This window comes from Panthera uncia, chromosome B1 (genome assembly GCF_023721935.1).
Source record: "Panthera uncia isolate 11264 chromosome B1, Puncia_PCG_1.0, whole genome shotgun sequence".
Taxonomy (NCBI): Eukaryota; Metazoa; Chordata; class Mammalia; order Carnivora; family Felidae; genus Panthera; species Panthera uncia.
Window position 1 is genome coordinate 86,587,968 of NC_064811.1, and position 16,757 is coordinate 86,604,724.

General features: G+C 37.4%; 1 protein-coding gene across 2 annotated transcripts in view; it reads left to right on the plus strand.

The window, feature by feature from the left end:
* Positions 1-13,018, plus strand: part of GSTCD (glutathione S-transferase C-terminal domain containing) — a 129,564-nt gene extending 116,546 nt beyond the window's left edge. For both annotated transcript variants that reach the window (XM_049630957.1, XM_049630958.1), the window contains exons 9-12: positions 3,931-4,064; positions 6,434-6,464; positions 9,747-9,816; positions 12,658-13,018. In XM_049630957.1, the coding sequence (XP_049486914.1) occupies positions 3,931-4,064; positions 6,434-6,464; positions 9,747-9,816; positions 12,658-12,794 (372 nt within the window). In that variant the 3' untranslated portion in view covers positions 12,795-13,018. The remainder of the gene's footprint in view (positions 1-3,930; positions 4,065-6,433; positions 6,465-9,746; positions 9,817-12,657) is intronic.
* Positions 13,019-16,757: the final 3,739 nt, after the last annotated feature.

Consider the following 16,757-nt stretch of genomic DNA (forward strand, 5'->3'; position numbering starts at 1 on the left):
CTCAGAGCCTGGAGCCTGTTTCAGATTCTGTGTCTCCCTCTCTCTCTGCCCCTTCCCTGTTCATGCTCTGTCTCTCTCTGTCTCAAAAATAAATAAACGTTAAAAAAAAATTTAAAAAGCTTTCTGTTGTTTCGTAATGACATCAGCAGATGTCTTATTTGTTTTATCTCACAATATACACGTTTGAGTTCTAAGACAAAAATACAACCACCAATGATGATTACTGAAAATAGTTCAAGAATTTTTTGACATTATTTTTCATCTAATAATATCTACCATGGCCATGTAGAGAAATATTTTTCATTCCTTTTTAGAGCTGCAGAGTAAGCTACCAGTCCTCTGTCAATGGAAAATTGGCTTGTTTCCATTTTGTTGTTATTTCCAATATTGCCTCAATGAATAAGTCTTTTTATGTTTTGGCCAGTGTATCCCTTGAACGGATTTTTAGAAGCGAGATCACAAATTACACACGTAATTTTGCTGGATATTGCTAAATTCCTCCTCCAAGGGATTTTGACATTTTTGTGTTCCCACCATCATTGTATGACAGTGTTTTCCTATATACCCTGGCCCATAGACTGTCATCAAATTTTAGAATTTTTGCTACTCTAATAGGTGATAAGTGTTATCTTACTGTATTTTAAATACTTATTTCTCTTATTTTGAGCAATATTGAATAGCTTTGGTTTAAGATATATTTGCATATTTCTGAATTGCCCAAATCTCTTGTCCATTTTACTATCAGATTATTGTGCTTTATTTTCAGAAGCTTCCTACGTATTAGGGATAGTAACCCTTTGTTTATGCTATAAGTTGCCATTTTTTTTCTCATTTTCTCATTTGTCTTTTTATATGTGGTTTTTGGTGTGGGTTTTTTTTTTTTTGTGCCATTTAATTTTTTTTTTCATTTTTACCTTGTCAAAGGTAAAATTTCCCACTCCTCTAGGTTATAGAGGAATTCACTCATGGTTATTGTTGTCTTGCATTTTAAATCTCCAGTCCATTTGAAATGTACTAGGTATGGTGAGAGGAAAGGATCTAATTTTATTTTTCATATGGCTGTAGGGTTAACCCACTATCACTTATTAAAAAGTCCATCTTTGGGGTGTCAGGCTGGCTCAGTCAGTGGAACATGTGACTCTTGACCTGAGGGTTCTAAATTCTAGCCCCACATTGGGTGTAGAGATTACTCAAAAATAAAACGTAAAATAAATTAAGTAAATAAAAAGTCCATCTTTTCCCCAGTAATCTGAAGTGCCACCTTTGTTTTATGCTAAATGTATTTTATACAAATATTCATGTTCAAATTGTTACATTGATCTATATCTCTCTTTATTATTTGCCTGTTATTTCTGACCTGCATTTGATAACAATGGAAATTAGGAACATATGAAGCCATAAAACCTTTTAGGACTAAAATCTATTATGTAAATAGTTCTTAGATTTTTTTTTAATGTTTATTTATTTTGAAAGAGAGAGACAAAGCGTGAGCAGGGGAGGGGCAGAGAGAGGAGACACAGAATCTAAAGCAGACTCCAGGCTCTGAGCGGTCAGCATGGAGCCCAATGCAGGGCTTGAACTCACAAACCATGAGATCATGACCTGAGCTGAGGTCAGATGCTTAACCAACTGAGCCACCCAGGCACCCCAATAGTTTGTAGGTTTAGTTGCTTTGTTTAAATGGGGGAAAGCAATTCATTCATTTGTGTGTAGCAAAGAAAATGTGAACCTAAATAAAGAGAGATTCATAAAAGCAAATTGTCTAAACTTTTCTTAAGAGACTTAAGAGGGTTTTGTCAGGAAGCAGCCTGATGTAATTAATGCATGAGTTCAATCTCTGGGGTCAGGATCCTGCCCCTCAGGACCTGCTTTGTTGTGGGCATGTTCTTAATTTCTCTGAGCCTTGGTTTCCTTACTTCAGAAACGGAAATAATAAAATCTTTGAGGGTTGTCGTGAGCATAGAAGGATCTGCGTGCCATCACCCAGCCTAGTGCCCCCACATAAAGGGCATTCAGGGAGTGTTGTTTCTCTTTTCTTTCCCTTCAGGGGAAAATAGGTCTATAATTTTTATGGTGAGGTTTTCTCTGGCTACTCATGAAAATAAGAGCCGGTCTTATTTTTACTCTGCAAAACTGAGTAAATGAAAGGGGTAGATGAGAAATCAAGGTTCTTTACTTCCAATACCTCTGTAATTGCTGCCTTCACTGGACAGCAGCCTTCCCAGGCTCTACTTTCAGAGTGAAACAGGAAAGGTGGATTGACAACAACCACAGGGATTTCTGACTTCTAAACTAATGTAAGCCTGGAGGGAGGGGAGATTCCAGAGAAGGAGTGAGAACAGAGATCTGGCTTTTCTCTTCTCAATACAACATTGCTTTTGGTTTTCCAGTTCAAGAGAGGAATCTGGCTTATGATACAATTTCCAGAAAATCTCCTCTTCATCTTGAAAGCCCCTACCTACCCTGAAGTTGAGAGATCTGTCTTTAGAAAATATAATTATAATCCAATACAGTTTGGTTCTGTCCAGAGTGAGATGGATATCTGAGAATTTTTCTGACAAAATGCTTTATTTTTTAAGATCCCCATATCAGATTTTCTTTCATAAAGTCCTATTTTGCTTTATTTAGCTTAATTTCACAAATGTCTATTTTAGATTGTGATACAATATAGATATATTTAAGGAGTTTGTTTTGAAAACATTTCAAAATCATTTTTGAAGTTTTTAAAATGAATTATTGAAGCCCTAATCAGACTTTAATTCATAATTTTATTCCTTTCTTTTAAAATAAACCCATTTAAAGTAGTTTTATGCATTCATCAATGTTAAGAACTGTTATATGAATATGAAAAGGCACTACTAAAAATAATTTGATCAGTTTTCACACAACATTGTTAGATTATATTCATGCAGCATTTGAGTGTTTCAAATACATTTTTATTTAATTTTTGCGACAGCATTGTTATATGTCAATATTGTTAACATAGCTTATTTATACTGAAGCCCAAAGAAGTTATATTTTAAATGGCCCAGGATTTCCCAGACAACTACAGTTTGAGACTAGAAATTCAGATTTCAATCTAGTGTTCTTGCCACAGTGCTACAACCAAACTAAGTTCCTAATCAGCAAAAGCATTGGGTTTAGACATGCATACATATTAAATTTTCCATAGTTAACATAATGGCAGATTTTCCATTGAATGAATCTTGTACTTCATTTGCAATATTCCATTTGTAACCTTGCTTAGTTTTCTTAATTAATATGGATATTAACTAGTCCTTTGGTATGTCCAAATGATAACTATTTAAAATATTATGGAATAAGATTCTGGTAACTTGAAACTCTCAGAGGATCAGTCCTCACAAAAAGTTAAAAAAAAAAAAAAAAAAAAAAAAGGCGGGGGTGGGTGGGTCCTGGGTGGCTCAGTGGGTTAAGCCTCTGACGATTTCTCAGTCTGAGAGTTCGAGCCCTGCCACAGAATCTGTGCGGACAGCTCAGAGCCTGGAGCCTGCTTTATATTGTGTGTCTCTCTTGCCCCTCTCCTGCTTATGCTCTGTCTCTCTCTCTCTCAAAAAGATAAATAAGTAAAAACGTTAAAGAATTTTCTTTTTTTTTTTCTTTTTTTTTTCTTTTTTTTTATTTTTGGGACAGAGAGAGACAGAGCATGAACGGGGGAGGGGCAGAGAGAGAGGGAGACACAGAATCTGAAACAGGCTCCAGGCTCCGAGCCATCAGCCCAGAGCCTGACGCGGGGCTCGAACTCACGGACCGCGAGATCGTGACCTGGCTGAAGTCGGACGCTTAACCGACTGCGCCACCCAGGCGCCCCCGTTAAAGAATTTTCTTAAACAAAGTTTAAAAAAAAAAGGCACAATATAGCCCTGTTGGTTAAGAAAGAACTTAGTCCCTGTGTCTGGTTTTGTTTTCCAGGTGGCATTGCATGCTTGTGGAGTGGCAACAGACATGGTGATTGAGCACTGCATCAAAACGCGGGCTGCCTTTGTCACATGCCCTTGCTGTTACGGTTTCATTCAGAACACCTCAAAGTTTAATTTTCCAAAAAGGTGAATTTTAGTGTTCTACCTAAGGCACCAACGTGGGGAATAAAGTAACATACAAAACTCATTCGATACGAAGCTGCAGTGAAATTTCAGTTTTGAGCTCATTTTGTCTTTCCCCAAAGGCAGGTATTATTTATAAATTATATAGGGAAAAGACGATCTCCTCTATGGCTTCTCCTTGACTTTTCTCTGGATCCGGCTCCAGAGAACGCATTTAGAAGCAAGTCTATCTAAGAGTGAACTGACTAGGAGTCTGATGGCTTCGGCACTTCTCGTCACCTGCGAGAGGCAGTAGGTGTAGTGGTTGAGTGCGTAGGACCTGGAAATCTTCTGCCTGGGTGCAAAAATCGGCTCCTCAGACCTTTACACGTTGTTTCACCTCAGGCAATTTTTCTTCAACTCTTTTTGCTTACGTTTTCTATCTACAAAATGGAGGTCATAACAGCAACGTCCTCACAGTTTATGTAAGAATTGAATGATCTATGTGTAAAGCACTTAGAAGCAGCATAGAGTAAGCATTCAATAAAATGTGAGCTGTTGCCAGTTACAGTAGCAGCAATAGTATTTATTTATTTATTTGTTTGTTTGTTTATTTATTTATTTATTTATTTATATTTAAATCCAAGTTAGATAACATACAGTATACTCTGAGCTTCAGGAGTAGAACCCAGTGATTCATTTCTTACCTCTGACACCCAGTGCTCATCTCAATAAGTGCCCTCCTTAGTGTCCATTTAACCCATCCCCCCTATTTTATTTTTTTAAGCTAATGTCTTTACTTATTTTGAGAGAGAGCTAGAGAGCAAGCAGGGGAGGGGCAGAAAGTGAGGGAGACAGAGGATCCGAAGTGGGCTCTGTGCTGACAACAGAGAGCCAGATGAGGGGCTCCAACTCATAATCCATGAGATCATGACCTGAGCTGAAGTCAGACACTTCACTGACTGAGTCACCCAGGTGCCCCTGATCATTTTTAAGATAGAATAGATTAAATACGTTAGTTTTGAAAATTCTATCCCATAATGTATCAAAAAAAAAAGCCTTCTTGATCATTTGCATGATTACTTTCAAGAAATATTGGAAAATTTCCATCAGAATTTATACTTATAATAGCTTTCTTTTACTTTTTGAATTTTTTTCTGTATTTCATTATTTTGTTGTTTACCACAATTTGCTACTAGTTGAGAGAAAACCAAAGAATTTTGGAAAAGCAAATAATAAAATATAACTTCAGGTTTATGCAATAGCTGAAATGTCTCTTTATTCTGAACCTATACAGATAAAATGTTTGTTTTACAACCCATCAAGAAATCTGTAAGTCTAGCACTATAAAGGTTCTTAAGAATGCTAGTTTGAGTTATTCAGCCTGCGGTTTCACTTAATTGATTTTAAAATCTTACTTTAGTGTCTGTCAACGTTTTCATATCTCTGTAAATTTATTGATACTTTCTCCTTTTGTCATTGGAAAACTACTCCTCGGCCATTATCCCCCTCCCCTAATCACCCCAAGGTCAGGTACCAGACAAGTAGGGACAGCCCTGATCTCCAAAGCCACTGACCTTATTCAAGCTAGCCAGTCCTAAGCTTGCCCATCCTGCCTTGCCATCCCTTCCTGTGGAATTCCCTAATAAAGGCTCCTGCCCACATTTTATCCCACTCCCTCTGCCTTCTAACCAGCCTGGTACTTTCCCATGTGGCCCTGTGTGGGATACCTTCTCCTCTGGGGAACTGTGAGGAAAAAACTCTCTTTCCCATGGCAATCATCCCCTCATCTGTTGGCTTCAGCACCCCTGAATAGCAGTAAACCCTACGTTTTAAAGCACCTGGATCTGGGGCGCCTAGATGGCTCAGTCAGTTAAGCATCTGACTTCACCTCAGGTCGTGATCTCATGGTTTGTGAGTTCAAGCCCCACATCCAGCTCTCTGTGCTGCCTGCTTCAGGCCCTCTGTCTCCCTCTCCCTCTCTCTCTGCCCCTCCCCAGCTTGTGTGAGTGGGCACACATGCTCACTTGTGCACGTGTGCTCTGTTTCTCTCTCAAAATAAACATTAAAAAAAAAAAAGAAAACACCTGGATCTGTGTGCACCCATGTGGGAAAGAGAAAAGCAAAATGGTTGTGTGTCTCTAATAGTCTAAACAAACAATCTTTGAAAAGTTCTTTAAAATTAATAACATACTGATAGCATGCCTTTGGCTTTTCTTAAAGACATTTCAAACTGGTATAGTTTTTAGTTTAGGATAGCATTATGTACTCCTCAGATAAAATATGCATTTTTGTTTATATTTTCTTCTATGTAGAAATATAGATGGTTCTATTCCTAATCTTTGGTTTCCCTACTATTTAAAATAATGACTCTTTTTTCCTTTCTATTTCAGTGAACAATTCAAGAAAACTTTATCGTACAAGGTAACCTCAAAAATTTCTAGATGTCTTTCTAATATACTTTTTATTCCTTCTTTATGTTTTTGCTCTCTCAAATTTCTAATGGGATATGTAACCTATAGTTACCTTAGAATTACTCATTAACATCTAATACGGTGTCGGGGTGGGGGGGTTGCTTTCTTTTGGGGTGGCTTTTTTTTGTTTTGCAAATCAAGATTAATGTCCAAATAGGTGGCAAGATTTGTGAAGGGTCTGAGAGTTTACCCTGCAAGCTAACATGTTAGCCTGCCACAGTTTCATGGATGCTGGCAGATAGGAGACTTCTGAGTCAGAAACACAGAGTAGCAGCCAGACTATCATCATTTTTGCACTGGCCTCCTGAGACCCAGTTCCCACTGGGCAGCACAAAAAGGGCCCAGTGACACCCTCACACACAGTGAGTTGCATTACAGGAGAGGAAAGCTGAGCTTAGAAAGCCAGATGTCTTAAGATTTAATCTTTAAACCCTTTGCTCCAGAGGGAGACAGTATGTAGTTTGCAAAGCTGCTCCCTATATAAACATCTTTGAGAAGAGGATCTAGAACACAGGCAAATTTTTCTGTAAAAGGTCAGATGGTTATAAATATTTTGGGTTTTGTCAGCCACTTAATAATCTCCCACCAATTATACTTTGTCCTGGTCATTGTTGCTTTTGTTGTTGGTGGTTTACAATCCTTTAAAATTGTAAAGACCATTTGTAAGTTGAAAGCCATACCAGAAGAGGTCATAGGCTGGATCTGGCCTGTGGGCCACCATTTGCCACCCCCTGGTCTGGAACCAAGGGCACGAAGAAGGCATGAAGAAACACAAGAGACCCATGGAGAATTGTCTCTCAACAGTAGTCAGAACATTACATAGTTTTGAGTCACCACTCTGAGCAAAACAGTTTTCCAGCTTTCTAAATATCACTGGCTAACTAATTGGTCCATAACATGGCATGATGCAATACAAGAAATGGGGATGAAATTTGCCAGAAACACATAAATAATCCTATTAGAACTTGATAAATTACTTAGATTCTTAGTTCACTTCTTGCACATGTATAAAAATATATGGTCTCATTTTGTGTGCCAGCACGCATCTTTCAAGATTTTTCCTTCTCCATCCAACAGTGAAGGAGTGAGGGACTACTTGTACCACCTTGGCACGTTTATCTCCTTCACCTCTGTCTCCCACCCTCTCCTTTCCCCTCCCACCCCCACATCTGAGCATACACAGATACCTATGGAGGGGAGAGGAACTTGAGTGTTCATGCTTTCATCCAGAACCAGACTTTTCTGGTCTTTCCCTATTGGATTTAAAGTTTGTATGTCTTAGGGAACTATAGGGTTTTGAGGGACACATTAGGACCCCAGGAACTTTATTTTCATAAGACTCAAAACACCTCACCTTTCTCTTACAAGGCCCTGCCAGCCTGCCAGTAAAATAGACAATGAGTTGAAAAATAAACACAAATTAGGTCCCCGTTTTTAATCCATCTTTGAGGGATGACAGCTAAAAGCAAACTGAGAGGATGTGTGGAAAAACCTAGGGCAGTGGAGACACAAGGTGCCACAGTCTCGCTGGCTAGAAAAGAATACAAAATTTCTAAATAATAGAGACAGGGCACCCAGTCTCTTCCAGAGAACAGAAAACTCAATAGTACCTAGTTCATCTTTGTCTCCCCTTTCTCCCACACCCCCAAAAGCTGCTTGGCCACCAGCCCTTTTGAGGGTCTGGTATAAAAGCTCTGGAGAGAAGTCTCAGCTTCTTGGATACTGTGGCAAGATGGTACCTCAGTATTTCTTGACTTAACCGTGATGGGTGGCCTGCCAGCCAGAATTAAGTGCAGGTAGTGCCCATATATATTGAGAGTCACTCTGGCCGCGTTTTTCTCCACAGTTCAGTTCACCAGCAAACCTTTACTGACTTCCTACTATGTGCTGTCCCCTTTCAAAGTTTAACTTCTATTGGGGAGAACACATACACAAATAATTCCAGTAAAATCTGGTGATGCTTATAAGGACAAGAGAAACAAACCCCATCTGAGATGATTGCCTCACCATTAAATGACTTTTAATTTTCAAATGCCATCAAGACAAAGGGCATGCTTTTTCTTGCCTTTTCTTCAAATTACATCATTCTAAATCCTTCTTGTGTCCCTTTGTTGATGCCAGTTCATGGCTGCTTAATAAAAGTTATTCACTTGAACCATTTTATTAGTGTCCTACCCATTGGCCACGAAATTTTATAGTGAGCATTACAGTGTTTTTTTTTTAATAATGCATAAAATTTGAGACAGAGGTAACCCCTCAAAAAGACCTAACATCACACAGTCACTTCAATTACCTTATTAAAAAATGGAGGCCTCGATTGAATGTACAAAAGACTAAGGGAACAAAGAGGGATCAGAGTTCAACCGTTTGCTAAGTTGACAGGTGAGATCACTTACACCCTTGGAAACTGCAGCTGTTCTGAATGAACAGTTGTCATGGGACATTGAAGTCATCGCCACTCCGCCTGATCACTCACCTGTGGCTGCTTGCAGATTTCATAGTGCCTTACAGACTCATCAGCTCTCTGTCGCTATACAGCCTTGTTCTTTTTTGCATTAAGGCAGTCTTTCCTAAAATTAAGCAGAACAACCCTTTCTCCCACTCTCTCAAGTCATTGTTATGGTTGGCCTGAAACCCGAAATCGATACAGCCCCAGAAGCCTTTGGGAGTGAGAGGAGACAGAGTGAGCCAGCCTCCTCTCCTCCAAAGGGACAAAGGAAGAATCTAGAAAAGCGTAGGAGTAGCCAGCACTTTGCTGGGTATCCCAGAGAACTACAGAAACCACAGACAGTGATGATCTTCTACAGTATGTTAGTAGGAAGAAAAACCACTGAGACTGTCTTCTTGGAGCCACTAACCCGAACCCCAACCCTAACCCTAACCCTAGCCCCACGTTCCTGAGATTCAATTTTATTACAGGAAAAATACAAGTGAATCTTAGGTCTTTTAGTTTAACACATGATAATCACAAATTGTAACTATATTTGAGCTAAGAGCAACTAGTGAAACGGCCCTGAGGATTTTCCTTGCACCTGTTCCTAAGAACTGCATCTGAGGAACAGTCTGCTTGAAGGGAAAAAGTTACTGACTGCCATTTTCTGAAAATGTGTTTCTTTTAGAAGTATCATGTATGCAGTACTTTATTCAATTAAAAATGAGTGGTTTTTATAATTTTCACAATTTTGAGGCAGAAAAATAAAATAGACTCACATCCTATTGCTTTATCTTTTAGGAACACATGATTCTGTGCAGATTTGCAGATCAGACAGCTGTCCAGCTTCCAGCCCAGCGAAGGCTCATAGGTATGTGTTTTCACAGAGCAGCTGGTAAGTAGATTATATACAATATGCCTAGGAATGAATGGACTGGCTCTATATGGGGAAAACTGGTCCATTTATCAACAAGGAACTAAAGTTTGTTTTTCCCAGAAAAGGCAATCCATATTGAAAAGAGCTTTGTAACTGTAAGAGTATTTTATCCCATTTTTGTTAACATTAATACTTTTAAATTCATTTTCAATATTTGTACATTGTGTAGAATTATGTTCTTACTGTTATGAACAAACTGAAGGATCTGTCAAAAGCCACACAGGAAAATAATAAAGATGGGAAAATCAACTACGCATGCCAAAATTAATGCATTAAAAAATATGTAAGCAAGGATGATAACGTTTTCTTTCTTGGTAAATGTATACTTGTGTATTATTAATCATACACCAGTTTATTTGACATCTGTAATAGTAAGCATTACCTTGGAATTGGAAGACCTACAATAACATTTCAAGTTTAAATAATGAATTTAAAGTCTTATCCAAGACTTTGCTTTAGAAAAAGAAATCGCATTTAGATGGACAACAGCGACTAACAGTGCACATTTAAGCATTGAGCTAAATGCCCTTACCCATCATCTCAGTAAATTCTAATGAAAATACTTATGGGATATGTACTTTTATTTAGACTTTACAGATGAAGGAACTAGGACAAAAGCCTGTCCAGGATCCTTTACCCAGTAGATGATGGAGCCACACTATGAACCCAAATTATTTGATTCCAGACATGAAGCTCCTATCCACTTTTGCAGTGCCCCCCAGTTATGGAGTCACATCACTGGAAGGCTGGATTCCAAAATTAGGGCTTGAGATGATTGAATGGAGTCAAAAATAAAGCCCCACATTGAAGGCCATCATAGTATATTGGAAAACAGATGGCTATTTCCTTGAGCACCAGATGTGGTAATTAGCTTACATCCAGGAACTGTATTGTATGAGAAGTAGTTATCTTTAAACTCTAAAGTCAAAGTCAGCATAGCAAGATACACACAGTGAGAGAGGCATTTGAGACCTGAGGATGAAGGAAGAAGTGATTTCCTTCTCTTTCTCACACTCTGGAGCATAAACATATGGAAAAAGCTCTTCCTCTTTCCTGCATGCAACCTCTGTCCGTTTCCCACTCTTTTTCTCCTCCTCCGCTCCCTATTCCCAACACTTTGAGTTCATCGAGTGTACATTTGAATGTTCAGGGAGCGCTGGAAGGGAAGTTGCTGGAGTTGAACAGGAGGAGTAGCATCTGGCATAATCACTGGCATGAGGGGAGGGAAAGTCAGGTTCAAAGTCATAGACTCCATCAAACTTCAGCCTCTGTACTTTGCACGGGGCATACTTTTGTTCTATGAACATTTTAGGAGGCTTCCCAGGCCCCAAAAGGTAGACTACCAACAACTGAATTTCAGTTGTAAAGATACTTCAACATGTGAAAACATGAGATTCTTCTACGTAATAGAAAAGGAAAAATTAACTGGACTGGGATCCAAGCCAAGGATAAATGAACTGCAGTGTAAGTCCAGGGTGGGTACTGAAGGAATGCAGGGCATCTATTCTGACAGAGAATGTTTCATTTTTAAACTTAAGAGTAGATGGGCGTGGGGGGAACCTTTACAGATGTCTTAAAGGACAAACAGTATTTTAAGAGAAACGTCAGCCACACGGATGTTGATGAACAGAGGGTGATTTCACCTGAATGGAATTCAAGACATCTCTCTTTATATCATTTCATTTCTAACATAGCTCATCCTTTTTGGCATAGGGGCTTTTAAGGAAAAAGTACAAAATAAATATTTTAAACCTGAGTGTCTTGTTGCCAATTCTTACCTACACATTTCACCCTCCACTGTTTTTCTGTCTTCCATAGACAGGGTTCTTCTGTCTTCCATAGAACTTCTCTGTTTCAGTTATCTGGCTTCACTTCTGAAGCTGTGTAAGTCTAGCAGTTTCTGCAGACATTCAAGTAAATTATTTAAAAAATAATGTTCAGTCATTATTATAATTAGGAGGGAAAATGGAATGAAGTTCTGCATAGTCAGTAACCTGTTGGAGGATGAAGTTCATATATTGAATTTAGAGGAATTGAAAGAATAAAAGTAAACCATAGCTTTGAATATATTCAACTTCAAATCATTTTTATTTCCAGACCTACCTTTAACATAGAAATTAGCATTGGCCAAAGGAACACAAATTAGCTGCTTTGCCTGCCAGGCAGGTTTTCTTTTTTGTTTTCCAAAGATTACACAGAAAATTGAATACCACTATTTTACAGGGATGCAGGAGTTCTGAAAATTGATTATATTACACTCAACCTGAAATAACCAGCACACTAAGAATTTTCGCAAATATTTTCCATTTCTCATTTTCCTTGTCCTAAAAATTCCAGGTTCAAATGTAGTATGTCTTTCAGATGTCTCATTGTTAGCATGATACTTCAAATGTTATTAAAGATAGATGTTAGTTTTCCTTAATATTACAGGTAATATATTTTCATAGGGAATGCAGAGACCAAGTCTTTAAGTGTACTTTTAACCAAAGTGGGAAATAGGATCTGTAGTCTATATTTAGATTTATTTATGAATACATATTAAAAAGTGAACATTCTGTAAACCATTAGCAGACACAAATCTGTGAAATGTCATATGTGATTGTCTTGCATCCATACCGATCAAGAATGAAGTTGAAAGAGACCAAATGGGGCTTGGGAACAAATAGCATTCCCCATGTACTTGTGGATTTTATCACTGTGTAGAGTCCCTTAGACAAACTGAAATTGCACTGTTTGATGTAGGGTGTCTCATGATACCATTTTTCTGTATTTCAGGAAAACAGTGCATGTGCCTGGTGGATCTGGATCGAGCAAGAGCTGCAGAAGAACGTGGTTACTCCGTTCAAGTAATATCCATGGAGCCGGAGAGCTGCTCTCCCAAAAATAACATGATCGTGGGAGTCCCCATTTAGAAGGAGATATTCCCATTTGATGTTTTGCCATCCGTTTTCATGATGAAAGCCCAGTGGCATTTAGGAGGTTCTTGGCATAACTAGAAAACAGCATTAGCCATCTTGAACTTATTGTGCTCAGGAAGGAGAGCAGCAGGAAAATCATGGAAGAAAGGCTGCCTGCAAAGCATCACAAATGCTCTTGTAATGTATGATTAAAGGACCGCTGGTTTTCATAGTGAGAATCCCCTGAAGTCCCAGCTGCCAACAGAATAATACTCGGTAGTGGAGGTTCCATCCCTAGAATAACAATTTCCTTCTCAGCTCACAGCTTTTCTGATCTTGCCAATGTGATGTTCAATTCAAAACAATGAATCGAAGCCTTTATAATCATTGCAGCCTTTGTAACCATTTAGATATTCAAATGGAGGCCACAACTAGACTCAGTGGGGTTTGCTGGTTGGCTGGTTATATTTTTAACAACTGGTCTTTTTCTATAATTTAAAAAAATATCTCATCAGGCAATTACAGTATGGTTAACTTTTTAAGCTAGGGTGAGTTGGATTTGTATCTCATTTCATACACTTCCTTGAGTATATTTCCCATAAATTACCAAATGAGATCATCACTGGTTCAAACATTTTATATGAAGACATAAAATAATTGCAGCAAATTTCCCATTATGGAAACATGTAACTTGGACATAAATTCTAACTAATCAGTAAACACATTGATCGATTGTTTCAAATTTATAAATAATTATTGAGGATCCATTGTTTTCAAGACCTGGCCTACATTCTTCTAAGGGTACAAAGATGAGTTACAAGAAACATGATGCCTTGTCTATGGAATAATCATGAAAAAGAAAAATTAACGAATTAGTTAAGTTCTGTATATCATAATATAATGTATGGTCACAAGATTTGTTTTCCAGGTATCATATCTTTTAGTTACGTTATTTTGGTAAGACGTATTGAATATAGATTGGAGGTGGGAGGAGGGCAGAATTTGGAAGCTTATTTGAGTATTTCTCCCTTCTCACATTCTCCTATTGCACTAGCCAAAGTTTTGAAAGACAGATGGCATGTCCTTTCTCACATGCTATTAATTATTTAACTTCTACATGTCCTAGGTTATTCCATCTGAGATGAGATTTATTTCATTGATTTTGATGTTTTCAACCCCTGTATGACACATACCAAAAGGAAAAAGAACTTTAATAAACAACTCTTTCCTCAGTGTGGGCTAAAATGTAGGAATAATTTATTCAGAGGAGGGAGGGATGAATTCTTGTTTTCTGAGATAAAATTTAAGAAAAGAGTTAATCATCAGCCCTGAGTATTTTAGTCATTTTTACCTATAGACACACCATGCTCTTTTATCCTGGGCTTTCTTTTTTAAATGAAGTTATAATTTACAGACAATAAAATAACAGATTTTAAGTGTCTAGTTTGAGAAGTTTTAACAAACTGCCATGCAACTGCTACCAGAAATAAGATATAGAGTATTTCCACCAGCCCAGAAAGCTCTCTGACATCCCTTTCTGTTCAGTTTCACCTACCCCACAGACAACCTCTTTCTGATTTCTATCACCCTCTATTTTTTCTGTCTGTTTTCGTCTTTCATATAAATTAAATCATTTAGTATGTAGTCTTTTGTGTCTGGCTGCTTTTGCCCAACATGGTATTTTTTGGGAAATATCCACATTGTTATGTATATCAATAGTTTCTTCTTATTCTTAAGTAATACTCTATTATATAAATTTATCAGAATGTATTTATTCATTCTCCTATTGGTATTTATTTGGATTCTTTTCACTTTGAAAATATTACAAATAAGGCCTATGAATATTTTTGTACAAGTCTTTTTGTAGACATATGTTTTCATTTCTCTTGGATAAATACCTAGTAGTAGAATTGCTGTGTCATTAAATAAATGAATGTCAATTGCCAAACAACTTTCCAAAGTGGTTGTACCATTTTATATTCCCACCAGCAATGTATAGAAATTCTAGTTCCCCACATCCTCATAACATTTGATATTTCAGTCTTTTTTGCTTTAACCATTCTAGTGGACATAAAATAGTATCTCATTGTGGTTTTAATTTTCATTTCTCAGATGACTTAGTGACATTAAGCATCATTTGCAAAGTTAATGTTTAAATCTTTTACTCATTTTTAAAATTAGGTCATTTGTCATTTTTTATTGATGGTTTATAAAAAGTGCTTTATATATTCTGGTTAAGAGTTCTTTGTCAGATATATGTATTGAAAATGTTTCTCCCAGTCTGTGGCTTATCTACTCATTTTCATAATGATTGTTTTAATTTTGAGGAAGCCTAATTTAAGTGTTTTTACTGGTTAATATTTTCTGTGTCTTCTATAATAAATCTTTACCTACTCTGGCATAATGAAGATTTTTCCTGTGTTTTCTTATAGAAATGTTACGGTTTTAGCTTTATACATTTAGGTCTATGACCCATCTCAAATCAATATTCACATAGAGGTAGGTAGGTTTTGAGGAATATACATTTGTTTTAGCACCATTGATTTAAAAACCTTTTCTTTTCCCATTGGATTGACTTGGCAACTCAGTTGAAAATCAATTAATATATACGTATGAGTCTATGAAGTCTTTAGTTTGTTCCATTAATTTTTTTGATTACTGTAGCTTTATAGTAAGTCTTGAATGCCAGTTTTCTTTTTCTTTTTTTAAAGATTTTAATTTTAAGTTATCTCTATACCCAGTGTGGGGCCCAAACTTACAACCCAGAGATCAAGAGTTGCACCCTCTACTGACTGAGCCAGCCAGGCGCCCCACCAATTTTATTTTTCATTGTCCATATTGTTTTGTTGTTCTAGATCCATTGTGTTTCCATATAATTTTTTTTAATTGGCTTATCAATTTCCTTAAAACAAAAATAGCCTGCTGAGAATTTTGGTATTGTCTGGATCTTTAGATCAGTTTAGGGGAAATGAACATATTAACAATACTGGGTCTTACAATCTATAAACCTAATATATCTTGCCATATATTTAGATCTTCTTTACTTATGTCCACTAATATTTTATAATTTTCAATATAGATGTTTTATTATTATTTGATAGTTTTGATGCTGTTACCTAAGTTTTTTACGTGTTGTGCCACTACTCAGAATAGCCTCCTCTTATCCCTCCCATTAACTTAGGCTCATTCACCCTTCTGCTCTTAGACCTGACCTCCCAAGGGAAGCCTTTCTTAATTTCCCTGGAGTTAGGTACCTGTTACAGAATGTGTGCCATCTGGAGGAGTCTTCTTCACCCACCCCAATTGACTCAAAGCACCCCCCTCCCAAAGACCATATGTTAAGTATGGAGAATAAAAAAGGAAGTGACTCCACTGTTTTCCCACCCTTGTTCTCAGGCGTGGAATTCTCCAACTGTGATGGCTGTGGCTAGTCATAGATATGGGTATTAATGATTGCCCTTAGGGCATGAGTTTTCTGTGTAAATCCTTTCCAAGGCTCCTTCTCAGCCAGGGCAAATAAAAGAGGTTGGATGCTGGCAGCAGGAAGGTTGTTGCAATGACAACAATCCCAGCAAGTGACCTGGTTTCACCCCTACACTTGTCGATCAAAAGCAAAGCTGCTCCTCACTGATCTCTCTCCCCCACAGTTGTAATATTAGAAGCCAGAGATCATCTTTCATTGACTTTCAAGCCTGGCTCAGAGATAGAGATGTATAATTATTAATGACTAAACAATTTTATTTAGGGAGACATTTCAGACATACTAGAAACCAAAATGTTTTCAGAGCACACATGCAAAATAGCATGTGAATAACAATAATTAAACATTTCATTTCATTCTCAAGATTCTCACTGCAGGTGTTATCCTCTCCATGGTTCAAGAAAATTGCCATTAATAGAATTTCCACATATACATGTTTTTCTATTGGCTTTCATAATAAAGTTAGAGATATATTCCTGTGGAAGCAATATAATTAA